Source organism: Corapipo altera, unplaced genomic scaffold, assembly GCF_003945725.1.
Source record: "Corapipo altera isolate COAL_440 unplaced genomic scaffold, ASM394572v1 1, whole genome shotgun sequence".
NCBI lineage: Eukaryota > Metazoa > Chordata > Aves > Passeriformes > Pipridae > Corapipo > Corapipo altera.
In genome coordinates, this window is record NW_020884873.1 from 37,417,133 (window position 1) to 37,435,150 (window position 18,018).

The 18,018-nt window shown below is 41.4% G+C and overlaps 1 protein-coding gene across 1 annotated transcript in view; it reads left to right on the forward strand.

The window, feature by feature from the left end:
• The first annotated feature begins 440 nt into the window (after positions 1-440).
• The window catches only part of NELL2 (neural EGFL like 2), a 147,800-nt gene continuing 130,222 nt past the window's right edge, over positions 441-18,018 (forward strand). Inside the window, exons 1-2 of the mRNA XM_027658873.1 lie at positions 441-609; positions 780-908. Of these exons, the coding sequence (XP_027514674.1) occupies positions 555-609; positions 780-908 (184 nt within the window). The 5' untranslated portion in view covers positions 441-554. The remainder of the gene's footprint in view (positions 610-779; positions 909-18,018) is intronic.

The window sequence follows — 18,018 nt, forward strand, 5'->3', positions numbered from 1 at the left end:
ACGGGGCGGTGCCTCCCCCCGGCCCTGCCCGGCCCTGCTGGGCCCGGCGGAGGCGGTGGGCGGCTCCTGTGACCGTGGCATAAACCGGCGGCCCCTCCCGCTGGTGCCGCTGTCCCTGCTGGACGGCGGAGAGGAGAGCGGCGCTCCCGTGGGAGCCGGGCGGAGGCTGCTGCTGCGGCGGCGGCTCCTCTCCAGCTGAGGGGCTGCGCCTGGTGGCGGCGGGGCGGGGAGCTGCGGGGCACGGGCGCGCCGCGTCCGCCTCCCGGCTGCCGCGGCCTCGCTCGTGCGGCTGCGGCGGCAGGAGGCTCCGGCGGGCTCTCCCATTGTCTGCCCGCGGGCGGAGGGCTGCGCTGCCTGCACGCCCCCCGCCCTCGCCTTTGTGTGCTCCGGCCGGCGGCGGGGCGGCGCGGCGCCTGCCGTGATGCGCGCTGCGGGGCGGCGCGGGGTCCGCGCCGCTCGGTGAGAGGCGGGGAGGGACCCAGCCTGTGCCCCGGTGGCTTTTTGCCCGCAGTTGCCAGAGAAGGGGGACTATGGACTGAGCGCATCGGTGTACCATGGAGTCGGGCATCCGCTTGAGCACGCTCTGCCTTCTCCTCTGCCTGGGGCCAGGTAGGCGGATGCCGGACCCGCCGGGAGAGCGCCTGGGAGCGGGGCTGGCGGAGCTTCGCAGCGGCCCCTGGCCCCTGGGCGGCCGCAGGTGCGGGGAGCGGCGGCGGGGCTCGGGGGCAACTCGGGAAGTTGCGGCGTCGGCGGGTGGGTGATGGCACTTTCTGGGTCAGTTTCAGGCTTTGGCGTGGACCCCTCGCTGCAGATCGACGTGCTGTCCGAGCTACAACTGGGAGGCTCCACGGAGGGCGTGCGCCAGGTGCCGGGGCTGCACAACGGGAGCAAAGCCTTCCTTTTCCCAGGTACGGCTGCCCCGGCCCGCCCGGCCCCAAAACTCCGGCCGCGGCCGTCGGGACCCGGCGCCGCTCACAGGGCGCCTCCCACCCTTCACCCACCGCGAGGGGTTTGCCCGCTCCTGAGACACCGGGGGCCCGTCCCTTCCCTTCCTGTTCGATTTTCTTCCGCTCTTCTTCACAGTCCCGCTCCTTCTTTTTTTTCCTCTCTCACCCCCTTTTTTTTTTTTTTTTCTTTTTCCTTTGACTGGTAGACGCTTAATTAAACTACAGCAGGAACGAGGATGGCAGATGGCTTGTTTTGTGAGTCGTGGGGTGCGGTGATGAATAATAGCACCGCCCACTCTACTGCTTTGCTTGGGAAACGCTATCATACCCCAGTTCCAGCTAAGGAGAAGCTCAGTGAAAGTTTCGTGTGAATTGAGCAAAATGCTGAAATGGAGTGCCCTGGAGGAAGGGGGCAGATGGCTGGAAATAAGAACACCCTTTTTTTTTTTTTTTTTTTTTTTTTTTGCCAAGGGAAACTAGCCCTTGGGAGCTTCTGTGACATTGCCCTCCTGAGAAACAAAGAATGAGTTTTGGTCTCTTTTAGTGCTTATGGTTGTTTCTTTGCTAATATTGGGAATAGGAATAAAATAGTAATCTTCCATCTTTCAAAAATAAATTTAGATGGTTTATTAAAAAATATTAAACTTCCTTATATTGTAATTCATAAAGGACTGTAAAATAACTCTTAATGTCTAGTTGAATATATTGGCATCAGTGCATTGCCTGCATCTGCTCATTATCAGTGTATTTTTTAATTGCACATTAGTAACATACTGATATGTAAAATGAAACTGGAGTCAAGAATATTTTTAGGAAAAAACCCAACTCTGTCTTAATTAAAAAAAAAACCTAGAAATGGCTTTTAGAAGCAAATCTCTTCTCTGAAAGATGATTAAATGCTCCTTATAAACTATGACTAAACAAAAACAAGGAATATGGCTCAACATCTGGTGAAGCACCAGCAAATCTCCACATCAGCCTGCACTTTTAAAATAGGGGGACCTGATCGCTGGCTTCTTGTGTCATGCCAGAAGTTTCAGCTTGGATTTGAACAGATTTCTAGTGCAACAGGCAAGAGACTGTGTTTCTGTGTTTCACGTACAGAAGAGTTATAATTCAAGGGAGAAAGGGCGATAAGATCTGAAAAGGGTTTTTTTTTCATGTTTGCATAAATGAGATAATTTATCAGAAACTAGTAGTTGCCAAAGGCGCTTTTTTTTTTTTTTTTTTTTTTTGAGGTGACCTCTCTAGAGCTGTTCTTCCCCAGAACAGCCAGCATGTGTCACTATGGACACGAATGTGGAGACGCATGGGCATATGCGTTCTAAGACACTGGCACATGCAGGCTTCAAACATCTCTGATGGGCTTGTGGCTGCAGAGCAGAGCCCTCTGTGAAGGGGGTGACTGCTTAGAATGGCAATGTGTTTGTGTGGCAGTGGAATTTGTGTCCTAAAATAGCTGTAATTTTTAAGGTATGGTTCTGAATTGCAGCACCGTTGTACTATAATGGGTTGGAGTGAGGGGGAAGTAATAACTCTGTCTTCAGTGGTAACAGGATTAGAGATTTGGAAGAATAAGACTTCTTATATATTTTCCCAGTGACAGAACAAAAAACTACTGGGTTACTAAAGAATTTTTTTCCAAGTTCTTCCCTCTTTCCTTGCAATTATGAGTGTAAATAGTTCCCAAATGGGTTAACAGTTTATTCGTAACAAAAGGAGACAGGAGTTTTAAATTTTCACAGCAACCTTTTTATTTTGTTAAGAAGAATCAGGGGAATAACAAGGATGAAAACACTAGTGTCTAAATGGTGGTTGAAGTCACTCAGTGTCCCTTAGGAAGTCCTCAATGCCCTGCAGGACTGGAGACAATTTTCCCTATTACTGTGTGAGATGACTGCTGATTTTCTTATAGTAAATGAGGTCCTTACTGAGCAGAGAGGTTTTAATTTTTGAACTTGCATTTAGAAATAGAGAAATTTTCTTCCTTGATTAGACCACTGGGTCCACTTAGTAAATTTTGTTCTGCTCTTAGAGCTCATACTTTAGGAACATTGCTGCAGTGTATGCCTTTTGATGTATGTATTTGCAGTGCATGAATTTCAAATATATGTATGTGTTGACTTGGAATTTGGGTTTGCCTCTGTTTTTTTCCTTATTCCAGCTAGAGCATTAGTTCTAGACAGAAATGATTTTTTGAGAATGACACAAATGACTTTAAATGATCTGTGAACTTATTCTGGAAGCTTTAACATGTGATCCTTTGCCTTTTGGTTTCTTTAGATATTGAATGTTGTCTTGTACTGTATACATATTTATGATATTTTAATATGTTGCCTTTTTGGACTGATCACACTTTCAACTGATGTGAAGCCTTATTTTACATAAGCTTAAAACATACAGAAATCCCAAATGCTGTTCTTTATTTTAGAAGGAAATTATGAAAGTAGCATGTTGAACTGCCAACAGGTAACAGACAAAGATACATGACGGGAAAATTGTACATACAGCTAAAACAGAGCAGTCTCTTTCCTTCTGTTTCTAGGCAAAAAGGTTTGACTGCTTAATTAGATGTAGCATCAATTTACAATACAAGGGTTTAGCATCTAATTGGCTGTTCTGACAAATTCTTCCTCATGTAATTGATTTTTCAAAAGTACTTATATTTCTAGGCCATATAAACTAGTAAGCAATTACTCTCTAAAGTTAATTTTAGGCTGTTATTGTCCATTCAAGAGCATTTAGAATGCTCCTTATACAGTTCATTATTTAGAAATAAATTTTAGCCATTTGAAATTTGCTATCATTTGGGCTTTTTTTTTTTTTTGTTTGCTTGTTTGTACCTGTGTGCTCTGAGTGCAGCAGATCTAGATGCTGTGGTCTTGGATTCTAAAACTTCTTAAGCATGTGATTCTCCTTGGTTGTTGTGGATGGTAGCAACTGAATGCCACTGTAATCTGGCTCTAGTTAGCTGCAGGGACTTGTCTTTCTGGAAATGTGATTTGCAAAGTAATTGTAAAATGTTCCAGAGTAGCTTGCGGGAAGATACAATTATGAATAGAAAACAGGAGGAAGTCTTCAGAAATGTTAGTGCTGCTATATGTGAACATCTGCCAGCACTTGCTAGCCAACAGCAGATATTATTATGTCAAAATGTATCGAGAGGAAAATTATTCCTCTTCTGGTCAGAGCAGCAGAACAGAAGTCAGAATATCTATTTTGGTGACTGTTTATGTAAGTCAGTGAAATTCTCAGTACCTTCGTTCTTCCCTTTGCAAAACAGGGATGACACTTGGGTAAAGCCCAAACCAGGTGGGTGGATTGAAGTATAATTAATTCAGTTGAAGGCTTTTGGAGAAGTACCAGTTGTCGTTCTTAGAATTCTTTCTTTGTAAATATAGTGCATTAATACAATGAGGAGATAGGTGGAGATGAAAGTCAATAGCCGTTTTCCTATGCAATATGGAAATCATATTGCTGCAAGAGCACTTGTTGCATATGTAATGGCAGGGAAGTTTGAAGAGGTGGACAAAACTTCAACAGAGGTTGAAGGGTGAAAAAGCTTTTGGATGATTGTCTCAAGTCTATGCTAGGACACATAACATTAAGCACATGCAAGGTCCAGTGAAGCCAGATATTTCAACTGGCAGTGGGAAATGGTGTTTTGAGATGTGAGAATCTAAAGAGGGGCTGCAAGAGTAACCTGGTCTTCTCTGTAATTTTGCTAGGCAGTAACTTTTTGTCAGCCTCCCTCCTCCCTTTAGACTCTGTACGTGTATTTTACAAATATAATATTTTGATAATCTTTCTGGATCTGTCTCCTTGAGAGGAAATAGTATGCATCAGACTATTTTTTTGTCCCAAGAGTGTGTGTGTATGTGTGTATGTATATAGTAATGGAGACATCTTTTATCTCTCTCCAGCACCAGTGGAGAGTGGTAGAAGGTACACCGTAGATCAAGTGAGGAGAGGCAAAAAAATGAAAAACAGGTGATGTGTTAGGACAGTATATGCCCATCAAAAGGTGCGTATACTCCTCAAAGAGGAGGCTGAGAGATGCACAGAAGAGTGCAGTCAGATGGTTACACAGGATGTGTATTTAAGAAAAAGATAAAAAGGAGATGGCAGTCATGAAAATGTGAGAGCTTATGTATCAATGCAGAAATTTGAACTCATTCAGAGGATAATTTTTTTTTCCTCTGCCAGTTAGGATATGTAATTCATAATATGGCTATAAATAATATTTTGATATTTCTGATGAGGAGGGACAGATCTACAAGCAAGATGTGGTATATTCTGATGGGGAATGAGATGTGCTATAAAGCACGGGAAAATAATTTAACCTGTCACTGGGATGAATGAAAGGACTCGTCAGTACTGTTCTTTGAATTGGCACTTGCTGGCAGGAGGAAAAAAAAAATCCCTAAAATAGGCCTCTTGGCATAAGAGATTTGTTACCTGTTGCTGTATGACTGGATCATTAACACATTATTTTAAAACACTGACAAGGCAATATTACTATTTCTTATATGCCTTTGGAAGGTTCACTGTGTTTTGTCTCATGATACCTTCTCTGGACATTACTAAATAAAGGAGCTAAAAATAAAGCCTTAAAAGTAGAGGCAAATAAACTTTCTCTCACAGAAACAGGATTTACATTGCCTATGCGCTTCACACACACAGCTTTTTCCTTGCCACCTGTCATTGAAACTATGGACAGGTGCTTTCTCCAGGTTCCAACTGAGCCTGCTGAAAATATTACTGTTCCCAGCTGCTTGTCACTACCTAGGAGCTAGAGGTTACTGTCCCCACAAAGCAAGAGATTATATGAGTGTTCCCATGTCTGCTGATGGCAAAGTCAGCCAGCTTCAGGAGCAAACCTGGCTGACTGCAGTGACATGGATTAGAGTCCTGCAAAATCCCCTTTCTCCAGCTGTACACCCCTCCCAGAGGAATGGTAACAGACAGCTGGGGAAGAGGATGTTAATGTTGCCAACTGGCTTAGCTGACTGCAGAGTGAATACCTATCTGCAGCATTTTTTGTCTTGCATGCAAACTGGTTTCTTTTGGAAACACTGAATTCTCAAAATGTGGGACCTCCAGCATAGAGATCATCTGTAGATAATAGAAGTTCTAAAAAAAGTTTAATTTCAGAAGTACTGGCATGTTTTTTGATGTTAGAAATGTCTAGTGTAAGCAATTGCTCTATGACAATGTGGTAGCCAGAAAGGTCCAGGTTTTGGCATATCTGGAACAACAGCTGAAGCTTTTCCTAGACTGCCTTCCATCTCTGGCACTTTCTTAAGTCACCTCTGCACCCATGCAACAGTAACCATTGTGGTAGGGCGCTGCCAGGGTAGCGATTGATGCTGCTGGGGAGCTGGGCTGGATGTTGAAGGAGAGCCCTGAAGAGCTGGGCTGCTTTTTTCTAGGGCCTGCTGCTCTAGCTGCTACTGCAAAGCATCCCCTTGCTCCAGAAGAGCTTAACGTTCAGCATCCTCTTCCACCTGTTAGCAGTGGTAGCAAGAGGAGGTGTTTGGGAAGCATCTGACGCTTGAAGAGCCTGCCCAAAAAGGAGGAAGTAGTATGTGAGAATCATGCATCTATTTCCCATCCCAAACCATGCTGAGCTTTAATGCATGGAGAACTGTGATGCACTTATCCACTGCTGAATAATTGTGAAGATACCCAGTACTGGAGATTGTGTTGCTTGCCAACTACTGCTGTGCTGGTTTATCTGTAAAGTAGAAAGGGAAAAAGTTAGGGGAAGAAAAAGATTTAAATATTGTGGGCTTGTGATTGATGCTTGTAATGGTACAGCAGAGGGTAGGACTGAGAAATAGAAACTGGATGGGTACCTATTATATGACAGATACCAAGAAAACCCTGATTTCCAGAGAAGAAAAACTTCTTATCCCTGAATCTAGTCATTAGTGCATAGTTGATACAAAATAATGTGAAGGAATGACAGAAAACTTGGCTTGTAGCTTTTTGGATTGCACCTGTCTTATGCTGAAAGTTTCAAATAAGTATTGTTGTTGAGAATGTGTATTAGACATATAAAGTATCAAAAAAAGTGTAAGTGTAGAGCAATAAAATTATTTTAAGTACAGCTCTAAAAATGATGCTATTGATCATCTCCAGAAAAATATTTTATGCAAAGTGTTATTTTCTTGTCTTTTTTTTTGTTCGTTTTTGTTTTTCTGCAGTGGACTTTCTGTCGTGACGGAAAGGAAATGAGCAGAGATGAAATATCCCCTCTAGCCTTTGGGGTTTGACTTTTTTTTTTTTTTTTTAAGTTCTTTCCATATGTCTTGATATAGCCTCTTATCAGTCTGTTAAATTCTTAAGAGCATGGATTCTGGAAGAAGCTACAGCATGGGGAGAGAAACGATACCTACTAGATGGTGTAAGTACCATACCTTGCCTACTAAGATCCCCTTGGAGATGGTGCCAAGCAGCATGACTTTGGTGGCTTTGCCTGGGCTTGGTGAGACAACCGATATCTCCAACCTCTGATACTTCAGCCTTTGGAGGGAATTAATACCTGCATTTATTAATCAGCAAGGATGTGACTCAGTTTAGAGGAATGTTGTGTTTTATTGTGATGTTGTGGGCTTGGGCCTGTCCTTTCCCAATGCCGATTCCCAAAAACTTTTTTAATGAGTGTTTGGTTGTTCAGGTTGATGCAAATAATGTTCTGTTCATACCTTCAGTATGACCCAAAACAAGCATATTTGATGGAAAGCTGAAGATGGGTATGATGTACAGCTCTAAGATGTGTATGAAAGGGAAATACATGAAGATGGTGTCAGTATGGTGATGTGGGGCAGAGCCCTACTTGGTGCTGTGAGAAGGGACAGAATGGTCAAAGGAATGGGGCCAAAGAAGGCCTCTCTCCATGTTGATGTCCCCATCAAGAGCAACTAGATGCAGATGACTGCTCACCTGGCAGCCACTCCTGCCAGCGTGGCAGGGGTGTTGGCTGAAGTTAAAAAGTGCGATACTAACAGCAGGACAGCATCCGTCCTGCGTAGCAGAGAGAACCCAGCACATGTAACGTGTGTGCCGAGAGAGAGGACAATGACTCTTTCGGGTAGCTGTTGAGTACATCTTTCCATATTGCTGGGGGAGGATTGCATTAGTGAGAGGTAGTGATGTGGGAAAACAAGGTCTTGCTACCCTTATGTAATTGCTTTTACCGTGACATAGTTCTGTAGTCACAAAGTGTGCCTGAGACTTGAAAGGTTAATTTTATTTTTTTTTTAATGGTTTCTCCCCCTACTGCAGCATGGTTCCTTTTCCAGTGAAGTTTCATAGAAGACAGCAGCATTTCCTACATCTAGATCAGTTACAATGTCTGTTTTTCCCCTACTATTTCCTTATAAGATTTGGGAAATAGGTTTTCTACTCTTTCCTCCTCCCCATCTTATGTTCTTCTAGTCTGTATCCTCCAGGGCATATAGGTACCAGCTTGGCAAAATAACTCCGAGTACAGTTAACTTCACTATTTCTACTGAGTCTTAAGGGAGGTACAGAACTGAGTTCATAAGTTACTTAAAACCATTGGATAAGAACTGGAAGTTTTATATAGCTGTCATTGGAAACTGTACTTCCATATAGTGACTCTTCAGTTCCCTATATTTGGTCCCATTTGGTTTTGTGCCAAGGTGCAGATGCACTGAGCAGTTCTTCTACTTGTACTGTTAAGGTACAGCTGAATAAGGGGTGAAAGGATTTTCACTGGTGTTTGTTTTTTTTTTTTCCTGTCCATCTCTTTTGGCTAAATTCCTCTATATTTTATCTCAATGTTTAAGAAATGCTAATTTTTCCCTCCTGGCATTGTCCAGAAGATTTCCTCTCAGAAAAATCTGAGGGGAAATATAAAACGAGAAGATGTAAAAAGGAGCTCCAGAGTCAGACACATCCTCATGGAGGTACAGTCAATGCTCCGCTTTATTCCAAAAAATACACACATTATCAAGGGTCCTACAGGGTTCACATGCTCTAGCTATATCTTTTTTCCCTCCCCTCCCCAAGGCACGCGCTCTGACCTTTTCAGGCCCTCCCATCCTGAGGTTTTCTCACACCCTGGATAACATCCTCTTCTCTTGTTTACCTCTATGCAGCTTTCTCATATCTGCTGCTCAAGGACACACATCTGCTGCTGGAGAACACAGGTCCCTGCCGTCCGGCACGCAGGCCGGATTGTGCAAGCAGACCTGAAGCAGTATGTTATGTCCTGCATCATCTAAGATACTCTCAACAGAAATATGATAAGAAAGGGTACTTTAGCTTTTAATTTTTTTGCCTGGACAAATACCCATTACGAATGTTCGCTCAGGTAGCTATTAGTGAACCTTAAAAACTTAAACTTGCAGCAAATATGTCATTTAAGTTATGGTTCCATTGAGGAAGTAAATTTTTTTTCTTATTTCTTTTTCTTCCTCTTTAAACCATATTTTGGTAGGAAAAAAGTTGTAGCCATTTTCAACATGGAAGAATTTTACAGTAAAAAAATTCTACTTATTTGTTACATTAAATAACATTTTGTTTGGTTTTCTTTTTTGGTGCATACATTTTTTTGAGGGTATGTGATGCTGATGACTTCAGAGACACACAGGCTTAGAAAACTGACTTTTATGTTGAGTCATCTCATGAGATGCTACTCGCAACTCTGGGCTGTTGCAAGGTGCTACAGCAACGGACATGGTCTCTTACAAGGCTAAAACAGACTTCTGAAGGCACAGTGTTCAAAAGGCTTTTAGCAGATTAACATTGGCTGCAGCAAAACATTGCTGTAATAGACTGTAATGTTTCCAAAGGAGCCATTATAATCAATATTGCTAGCGATCCATAACTGAGAACTCTTTTAGAGGAATTTGAGTGGCTATTTTCCTTTCTGAAAACAGAGGGAGTATAATAAGAAAAAGACCTCCAGTTGTAGAATTGCTCACTCTGTCAGAGCAACATTTATACAATTTCCCCAGCATAAATACTTATTGAAGTATAATTAGATGGTGGTAACATCCATATTGTTTGTCCTAAAAAGAAGTGACATGTACCAGCCTTGACTCTATGGCTGGAAGTCCACCAGTCTCTAGATACAGCTATGTAATGATCCAGAAGGGTTCCAAAGGACCTTTTCTGGTTTTGCAGTCAATAATCTGTGTTTTAATAACTCCCTAAATACACATTTGCATGTTGTGCCGCAACTGTTCCAAAGGCACTCTTAAGATTTCCTGTGACATTGACTAATATGTCTTGAACTTGAAATAGAAGATTTGCTCAGCATCCATTCAAGGAAGAGGGTAGACTTGAGGAAAACCTTTTGTACCCTGTTCAGTGATGCTCTTTTTAAGAATCCCTGCATATACCATTAGTGTAACGAAAGCATACATGAATAAGATCTGGGAGGTTGAATTTTTTTAAAACTGAGATTGTGTCTGGGTTATTGCATTCACTCTGGGTTTCTGTATTTCAGAAAAATATCAATGAATTGCAGGGACTGAAGAGGACAACAAACCTGATTACACAGTAACAAAAGGACTGGCTTACTAAGAAAGCTTTCGAAAGAACTTCAGTATGTACAGCTTGTTCAAGCAATGACAAAAGTGTTGTATGATAAGTGTCTAGTATTAGAAAATTCTTAGAGGTTTAAAACGAAGGAATTATTTAGTATTCAAAGAGCTAGAGGTAAGAGTAAGGTAATGATACTGAGGATTTAAGATAAAAGGAGACTTTCACAGTAACTAGTTTAGACTGTGGAATAGCTACTGAAGTCTTGGAAATCTCCACACTTTTTATTTTTTAGAAGATAACATGAAATAAAATATCTAGAAAACATTAACTATGTTGTAGTAATTGTGTTTCATTCAGTTAATATGCTAAGGATGGGTGGATGACTCTGTAAGTTTTTCTGTACTCTGGAGATTTAGGGTATTGGTGGAATTGCTCTAGTATAGAGAGAGATTTTCAAAGACACAAAGTAGCGTCAAACACCTGGTACTCAATAATGCAACTGGTGCCTTTGTATTCTCCTGAAACCTGTTCTTTGGTGCACTTTAATATGTTTTAGTGATATCCAGTTAAAATAAGCCTACAAGAGCAAAGAAATTAGGGTTTGGAAAAATTTTATGATTTTAACTCATCCAAGCTTATAAATTGGATATGAGTTGAAAACCTGTAGCTGGTTAACCAGGCCTAGTGGGCACATTCATAGAAGTGTGGACTCCATTTATACCTGACTTGACAGAAAACTTCTTGCAGGAGCATCTGGACTCTAGTTCTCCCCAGCTTCCTTGAAACCTCTGGCAATGGTAGCTCAGGTTCTCCATGTATTTTCTGTCCGTCTTCCCTGCTCACGGCTGAGTTGGGAGTAATGGCATTCTTTGGATCCTTCCTCTTTGATGTTCCTAATTCAAAACCTTCTAACCTTTCATTTTCCTGGCATCAATACAGATATTCTGTGAGTAGAGATTTTTCCAAGAATGCCAGTACAGTTGATGGCATTGGTGTCCCCCCTCTACCCTCAGATGTGGTCTCTCTGCCACTTCCCCCTCGTTTTTGCTACTGCCTAAATTCTGTTTACAGTTCAGTCTCCTGCCTTCTTTCCCTGTCTGCTGCTGTTTGCTCAGTCTACTGCTGGAGACCTGTGGCTAGCAACAAAGGTGTTGGTTGTGCCTGGCATGCTTCAGGTGTAATTTTTAGCAGTGATGGCCTCCCTCCCCCTGCCATGCTGTGCTATTTTTGCTGTTAGGATACAGGTTTAAGTTTTCTGAAGCTCTCTGTCTGCATTGGTGAGTGTTGGTGATTCTCTTGTGTCAGAAGTTAATTTTTCATGCAGACCACATTGTTGTGGTTATCTGTGAAATTACAACGGATCTCATAATAATGTTTTCTTAAGCTCACCATTGTGCTGTGTGAAAATAAATCAGCACTAAAATTCTTTACGCTTTTGGTGAGCTGAAGGCAATTAGTCTTTATATGGGCAGAAAATGCTTGTACCCCAGAAAGCCAGAAATGAAGGAAAACTAGGATGAGAGATTCAAACTAATGCAAAGAGGGAGAAACAGATTCTTAATGGGGGGAAAGAAAGGTAAACCCTCCAGGGCATTCAGAAATGATTATGGTTGGGCTAGATCATCTGAAGGGCTCCTTTCCAACCTAAATGATTCTGTGAAACACAGGCTGCAGGAGTTAGGTCCTCAGGAGCATCATACTGGTCAGAAAAGGAGGTCTTGAGAGAAAATGACTGAGCAGAGAGCATGAGTAAGTCTTACTGACACTTGCACAGTGAGAAACAAGTGAGGGAGAGATGTGGTATGTTGCTGAGAGGGTGTTGGAATGTCTACACCAAGCATGATCTTAATCCAGAGGTACCATGGTTGGTACTGATCTACAGTCTGTTACTGTATGATAGTTCACCACTGGAATGTGATATAATTGAGAATTTGAATTGTGTCATGTCTTCAGGGAGAAAGGTAGGTCATCTCATGCAGCTTGATCTACACCTAGCATAATCTGTTTAGATGGTTTATTATTCTCATTAAGTTTGTACTTTATTGTTTTAAATTGATTAGGCTTTGTTTACCTTCAGTAGCCTGCTTTTTCATTTGGAAAAGGCTGGCAACACTGCCTCTTCTTCCTATCCTCCCTCTCAGAGCACAACTTGAATAACTGTTAAAATCCTGACCACGCTATATGACATGGGACTGAAAATAAAATCAGTCTTTTAGTAGTTCTAAGGTGTATCATGCCCTTATTACAGTACCAGTATGACTGGAAGGCAATGCATTATTTTTCTTCTGCTCTTCAATGTCCCAGTGTTAACAGCATTTCTTGGTGTGATATTTTTGTTTGTTGTTAGGTCAGTTTGACACAAAGTGTTTATGTGACTGCATGCAGCCAAGCATAACTAGGTGCATATGCCACAGATGGCAGCAGCAAGGAAAATGAGAGGCTTGATTTTACTCCACAGGTTTCAAGGTGTTCTCAAAGCAGCTTCTAGAAGGCTGCTTTGTGCCTAAAGGGAGCTCTGTGTGTGCATGTTTATATACACATATATATTTATAAAGCTACAGTAGCTGCTACCTTTTAAATGTAGCTAGAGCCTCTACTGAAATGAAGAACCAGAGAGAAATCCCACTCAATGCTACATCTGTGTCCTTGTTCAAACATAGTAGGTTTTATAGCAGTATTGCTGTGAAAAACCTGAACAACATAATTATAAGTAGCAGTACTTAATATTATCTATAAGGGAGCACATACAAAGCATCTTCAAAATTTAAAGAGGAATTAAAAATAGGGTTGAAATATAGACAAGGGGAAACTGATAATAATAAAAAAAAAAGCTATTGCATCATATAATTGATAATCTGGAAACTACAAATCACCAGAAAGCATTACAATAATAAATATATGGTGCAGAGCATACCATACAGCACACATTTTTATTTCCTAAGAGTGGAATTTCAGTAACAAGAACAGAAGCTGTCTTTTATCTTCATCATTTTGTTATCATGCAATAGGTCTGCTCTGTGTAGCACCCTCTCTCCTGGTGATAGTATCTAGCATGATAACATAGTTACACTGCAAGGGATACTATTTCTTCTGAACAAGGAGCAGAAGTTTTCTGTATCATGTATGCCTTTAAAAATTCCTGATAGTTCTTTTGTATGTGTGGTGCTTCCCCCTGTGATGATCTGTACGTTTCTAAAGTTCCTTCCAGAAATGTTCAGGAGAGCACATTCTCATTTTCTATGGTGGTTTGGTGGGAGTTGTTTTAGTAACAATCTAGTGTGGCAGGATCTGTATTGCTTGTTAGCAAATCAGCTGTTTCAACCTCCTGTGCTGAGAATACAGACTTCTAATCTGGAGTCCTACACATTTAAAATTCAGGTTTTTCTACAGTTAGGTTTCTTATCCTTTCATTTGCAAAAGGTTTGAAAAATTATCAGAAATATGTTCGTGTAGATACAGTCACTAGAACCTTTACTGTACCTATTTACCTCTCATTTGCTTTTTACTTACTGAGTCCAAAGATCATGAAACCCTTAGTCATGGACTCTATGTATTTTTGGAAGAGCACACCTGACTTTTTGAGGTGCAGCCTTTTTGAGGGCTGCTTTGCATTACAGTAGATGATTCCCTTTTGTAATCCTCTTGCAAATTCCTTCTTTGCTGAAAGGACCACAGTCCAAGGGAGGATGAGAGATGTCCAAGTGTCTTAGCATTGTGCTCTGCCAAGTTAAGCCTGAGATTGAGAGAACCATGATACCTAGTCCTATGCTCAAATGAATGTTTATATAGTGGTGTAAGTCTACCACTTGGGTAGAGCCCTTCCCAAATCTTTGTTCGTGAAGCCTAGCCATGATGATGAAATCTACCACTTGTTCTCTCTGCATCTACTTCTTTGTGTTGTATGGATCTACTAACCAAGCAAAGATGCTGTCTATGGCTGTTTGTGTTGTGCTGTTGGCACACTGAGGCAAACCACCACTGAAATGATATTTCCATGGTCTGTAATGCAGGAGAAGAATCATGTTGAGCAGCTGCACCCTTCATTTGACAGCTTCACTGAAGGAGTTGAATTCTGCTAGTGTAGAAGGTGGGTGGGCTGGAAGGAAAGGTCCACCTTCCCCATTCCACACAGTGCAGTCTAGTTAAGTACATGTGTGACACAAAGCCTGATTTTCAAGATCATGTTAACGATTTGCCATGTTTTGAAAGAGTTTGTACTTCAGTGGCTTCAACAACTGTTTTGTAGCCTCACTGGGATGCAAAGAGACTGTTTTAGCAGGGGAAGTCATATTAGTTAGGCTGTGGGAAGGTAAGGTTAGCATCACAGAAAGATTCAGTTAGATGTGACTTTTCTTGATTTCTAGAAGCAACCAGTCAGTACATAAGCTCAGAGGCTTAACCTAGCCACTAGAATAATTGCTCTCAAACTAGATTTGTGTCATGTCTTTTGCAGAATGCTTCTAGGCAGATTTCAGTGGTATCATTGTCAATATACAGGGAAGGCATATTACGTTACAGCTGTACTTTGCCACAGTTGAATTTTCAAAGTCTATCCTAAAGAGTCATCCAAATCAGTGCCAGGAGCAGGCAGAAATAGTTGAAAGCTTGCTACCCCTCAGTTATTTCAATCTATCATACCAGGTAGAAGGTTTTCCCCCTGTTAAATATATTCTATTTTAATTTTATTTGCATAGTTGTTCATTTTTAATGTTCCTATAGCTTCAAAACAAAAAGTTAAGACAGGAAACAAGCTTAATAAACCAAGCAAAAATTCCCTGGGGACTTTGAACATGGGGACTTTGAACATTTCAAGCAAAGCACTTTGAATGAAATCACGTTTATTTAGACAAATGCACAAACCATTCCTGATTACACAAGCAAGTTCAGTCCATAATAATGGTTTGGATATTTCAGATCAGAAACACTGCAACTGACTTTAAGTCTAGGTGTTCAGGTTTCAGGCTCTCAGTACCTTTCCCCTCCTCTTGTCCAGCAGTGGATTTGAATTCTTAGTTGTGCCAAGATGACTTTAAACACCAAAGTATGTAGCATGTAGGTGAACCATAGTTTTGGTCAGAAGTGATATGATTACCAATTTTTGAGGATGAACAGTATGAAGTTGAATTTTTTAAGCATGAGCAACCAATATAGTTGGGGGGAAAATGTGTTCAGAGACAGGTCCTTCTTCTAGTCTTTTGTGTCAGTCTGTTGTGACTTGTGGGACTTTGCATATGGTTTGAAATGGAGTAAGCTGGATGATACACCAAAGCTGTAGGTGACGTTCGGAATAGAGGAAGCTACAAAGCAAAGGCAGTTGGAATCTCCCCAAACGGTGTGAGAACAAACTGTGACATTTCCCCTTGTTTTTATTTGATTTAATGATTTGGCTTCAAGTCAGTTTTTGTTTCGATTGTTTAGTTTCAACTGAAGAGCATTTTGCCCTCTTTCTTTTCTCCTTCACATCCATTGCATTTCTATCTGCATACATCCTTGCTGAAGCATTTTTTTAATGGAAATAAGAAGTGAGACACATTATGTCGTGGTGGTGTTTAAACTACAAGGGCAGTTTGTGGGCTATCTCCCTAAACAGTCTGTGACTATCCCAAGGTCCTGATCATTTAACTTGAGAGATTTACTAGCATTCTTGCTCCTGGCACTTGTAAGTTTTTGTTCTGGTGAGACTGGGCTGTATCCAGTTTACAGGGAGCACTTGGGTACATAAAGGGCTAGATGCACCTGTTTGTATCCTGACATACATTTAAGTTGTAGTCCTAGTGTTCCCATGGGCTTGGGAACTGGACAGTGCTCCTGGGCCCTGCAGCTTAAGCACACCCTTTGGGAATGGCCCCACACTGGAGTCTTACAGGGTTAATGTTTACCCTGTATCTTGTAGTCTTTTAAATTTGAGGTAGAACTGCAGCATCTTCCCCCTGACTCTTGCTGCGTTCCTTCCTACAGCCTTGGAGAAACCAACTCGGATTCATGTGGGTTTGGAAAACTATAGCTGCTCCTGTTTTGCTATTCTCTCTGAAACGATTGGGAATCTATGAGAAGGCAATTAAAAATGTATAGCAAAAGTAGCTCAAAATGTTTTATGAGCTGATGTTATGTATCAGTTCAAATAGCAAAACAACGAGCCTTTCTGCTGAAGTATGTAAAGTGCATCACGTTTAGCAGGGTTTTGGTCTAATAAAGGCTGTTTTACTTCTCTCTGTCTTCAGTTTTCATTACAGGAATGCAACTCCTGAATTTGAATGTACTGTGCTCCGCTTAAAAACCTGCTACACCCTTTCAGAGTTGGAGAGATTCTGCTTTTGGATTGGCTTTGTATGCTGCCCCATTGGCTCATTGGCTGGAGCAGCTTAGCCCACACTGATTACTTAAAAAAAAGAACAATATTAAGTAAATAGTTGCCCTTTGTAGTCAGTGTGAAATTCCTATTTAAGAAAATATTAGCCATAAATTGGAATATGGGGAAGTGACAGAATGTGAATGTATGCTTGTGACACTCATCTCAACTAGTGTAGGAAAATGAAACAAAATTGAGCCAGCCTTATTATATTTTTCATATTTCTTTTAGCCTACAGCTCTTTTTTTTTTTCACAAACCACTAGACTTTAATTTGGATAGTTCAACAAACATACAGTCAGATGCAGAATTGATTTATAGATGCTGCTGTTAAAAGCTGATTATGTGCACATGAAACAAAGTGTGGAGCTCAATTAGTTAGGATGCCTCCTTCAAAGACTGTTCTGCAGGAGTCTGTTTTATAATTCAGTTCATACTGTATATTTAGCTTTAGATGTTCTTCAGAAACTCAAGAGCACATCCTTTGCTGAAACAAGTTATCCATTGTTTAATAACTGGGTTTTTTTATTGTGGATTGGAAAACATCTGTAATGAATGGCTTGTCCTAAGTCTTTCCACTGTGTGATTTAGTATGCTGCTGGTGCTGTGTATGGAAATTTTCCTGCTTACCTTCAATAACTTGTTTGTGGCTGCTTCCAAAGCTGCCTTTTTTTTTTTTTTTTTTTGGTGGTGAGGCATGGTTGGGCTAGTTAAGATTGGATCAGTTGCCTAATATGGTTCCTCATATGTTTACATGAATACGGTTGTCACCACAGGGATGAGGAGAAGCAATTAAAGGCTGGTGACAGCAAAGGATAAAACTGCTTCTTTCTGCAACACCCATTTGCGCTGGTGGAAGTGCCTTTGGACCTGTGGAATGAGTCCTGGTGAATGTTAGACTTGCTGTCTTGGTTATAGTGCAGTAATTATCATCTCATGGACATGACTGAAATGACAATGTCTGCTCTTGACACCTCCAGGAAACACTGGTGTGGTGTTGGTGTTTGCTGCAGAGCTCTGACTGCAGATTGTCTCTGAGAGGGGAAAATGCATCCCAGTAGAGAGGGTTGTTGCAAACACAGGCAGCTACTAAGCTTGTATTCTGAAGGGCTGAGTTCCTGCAGGTTTTGTGGTCAGTGTTTTTCTTCACTGGGCTTTCAGATTGCTTTGCAGTGTTAGATCTTAAAAGACCTCTAACTTG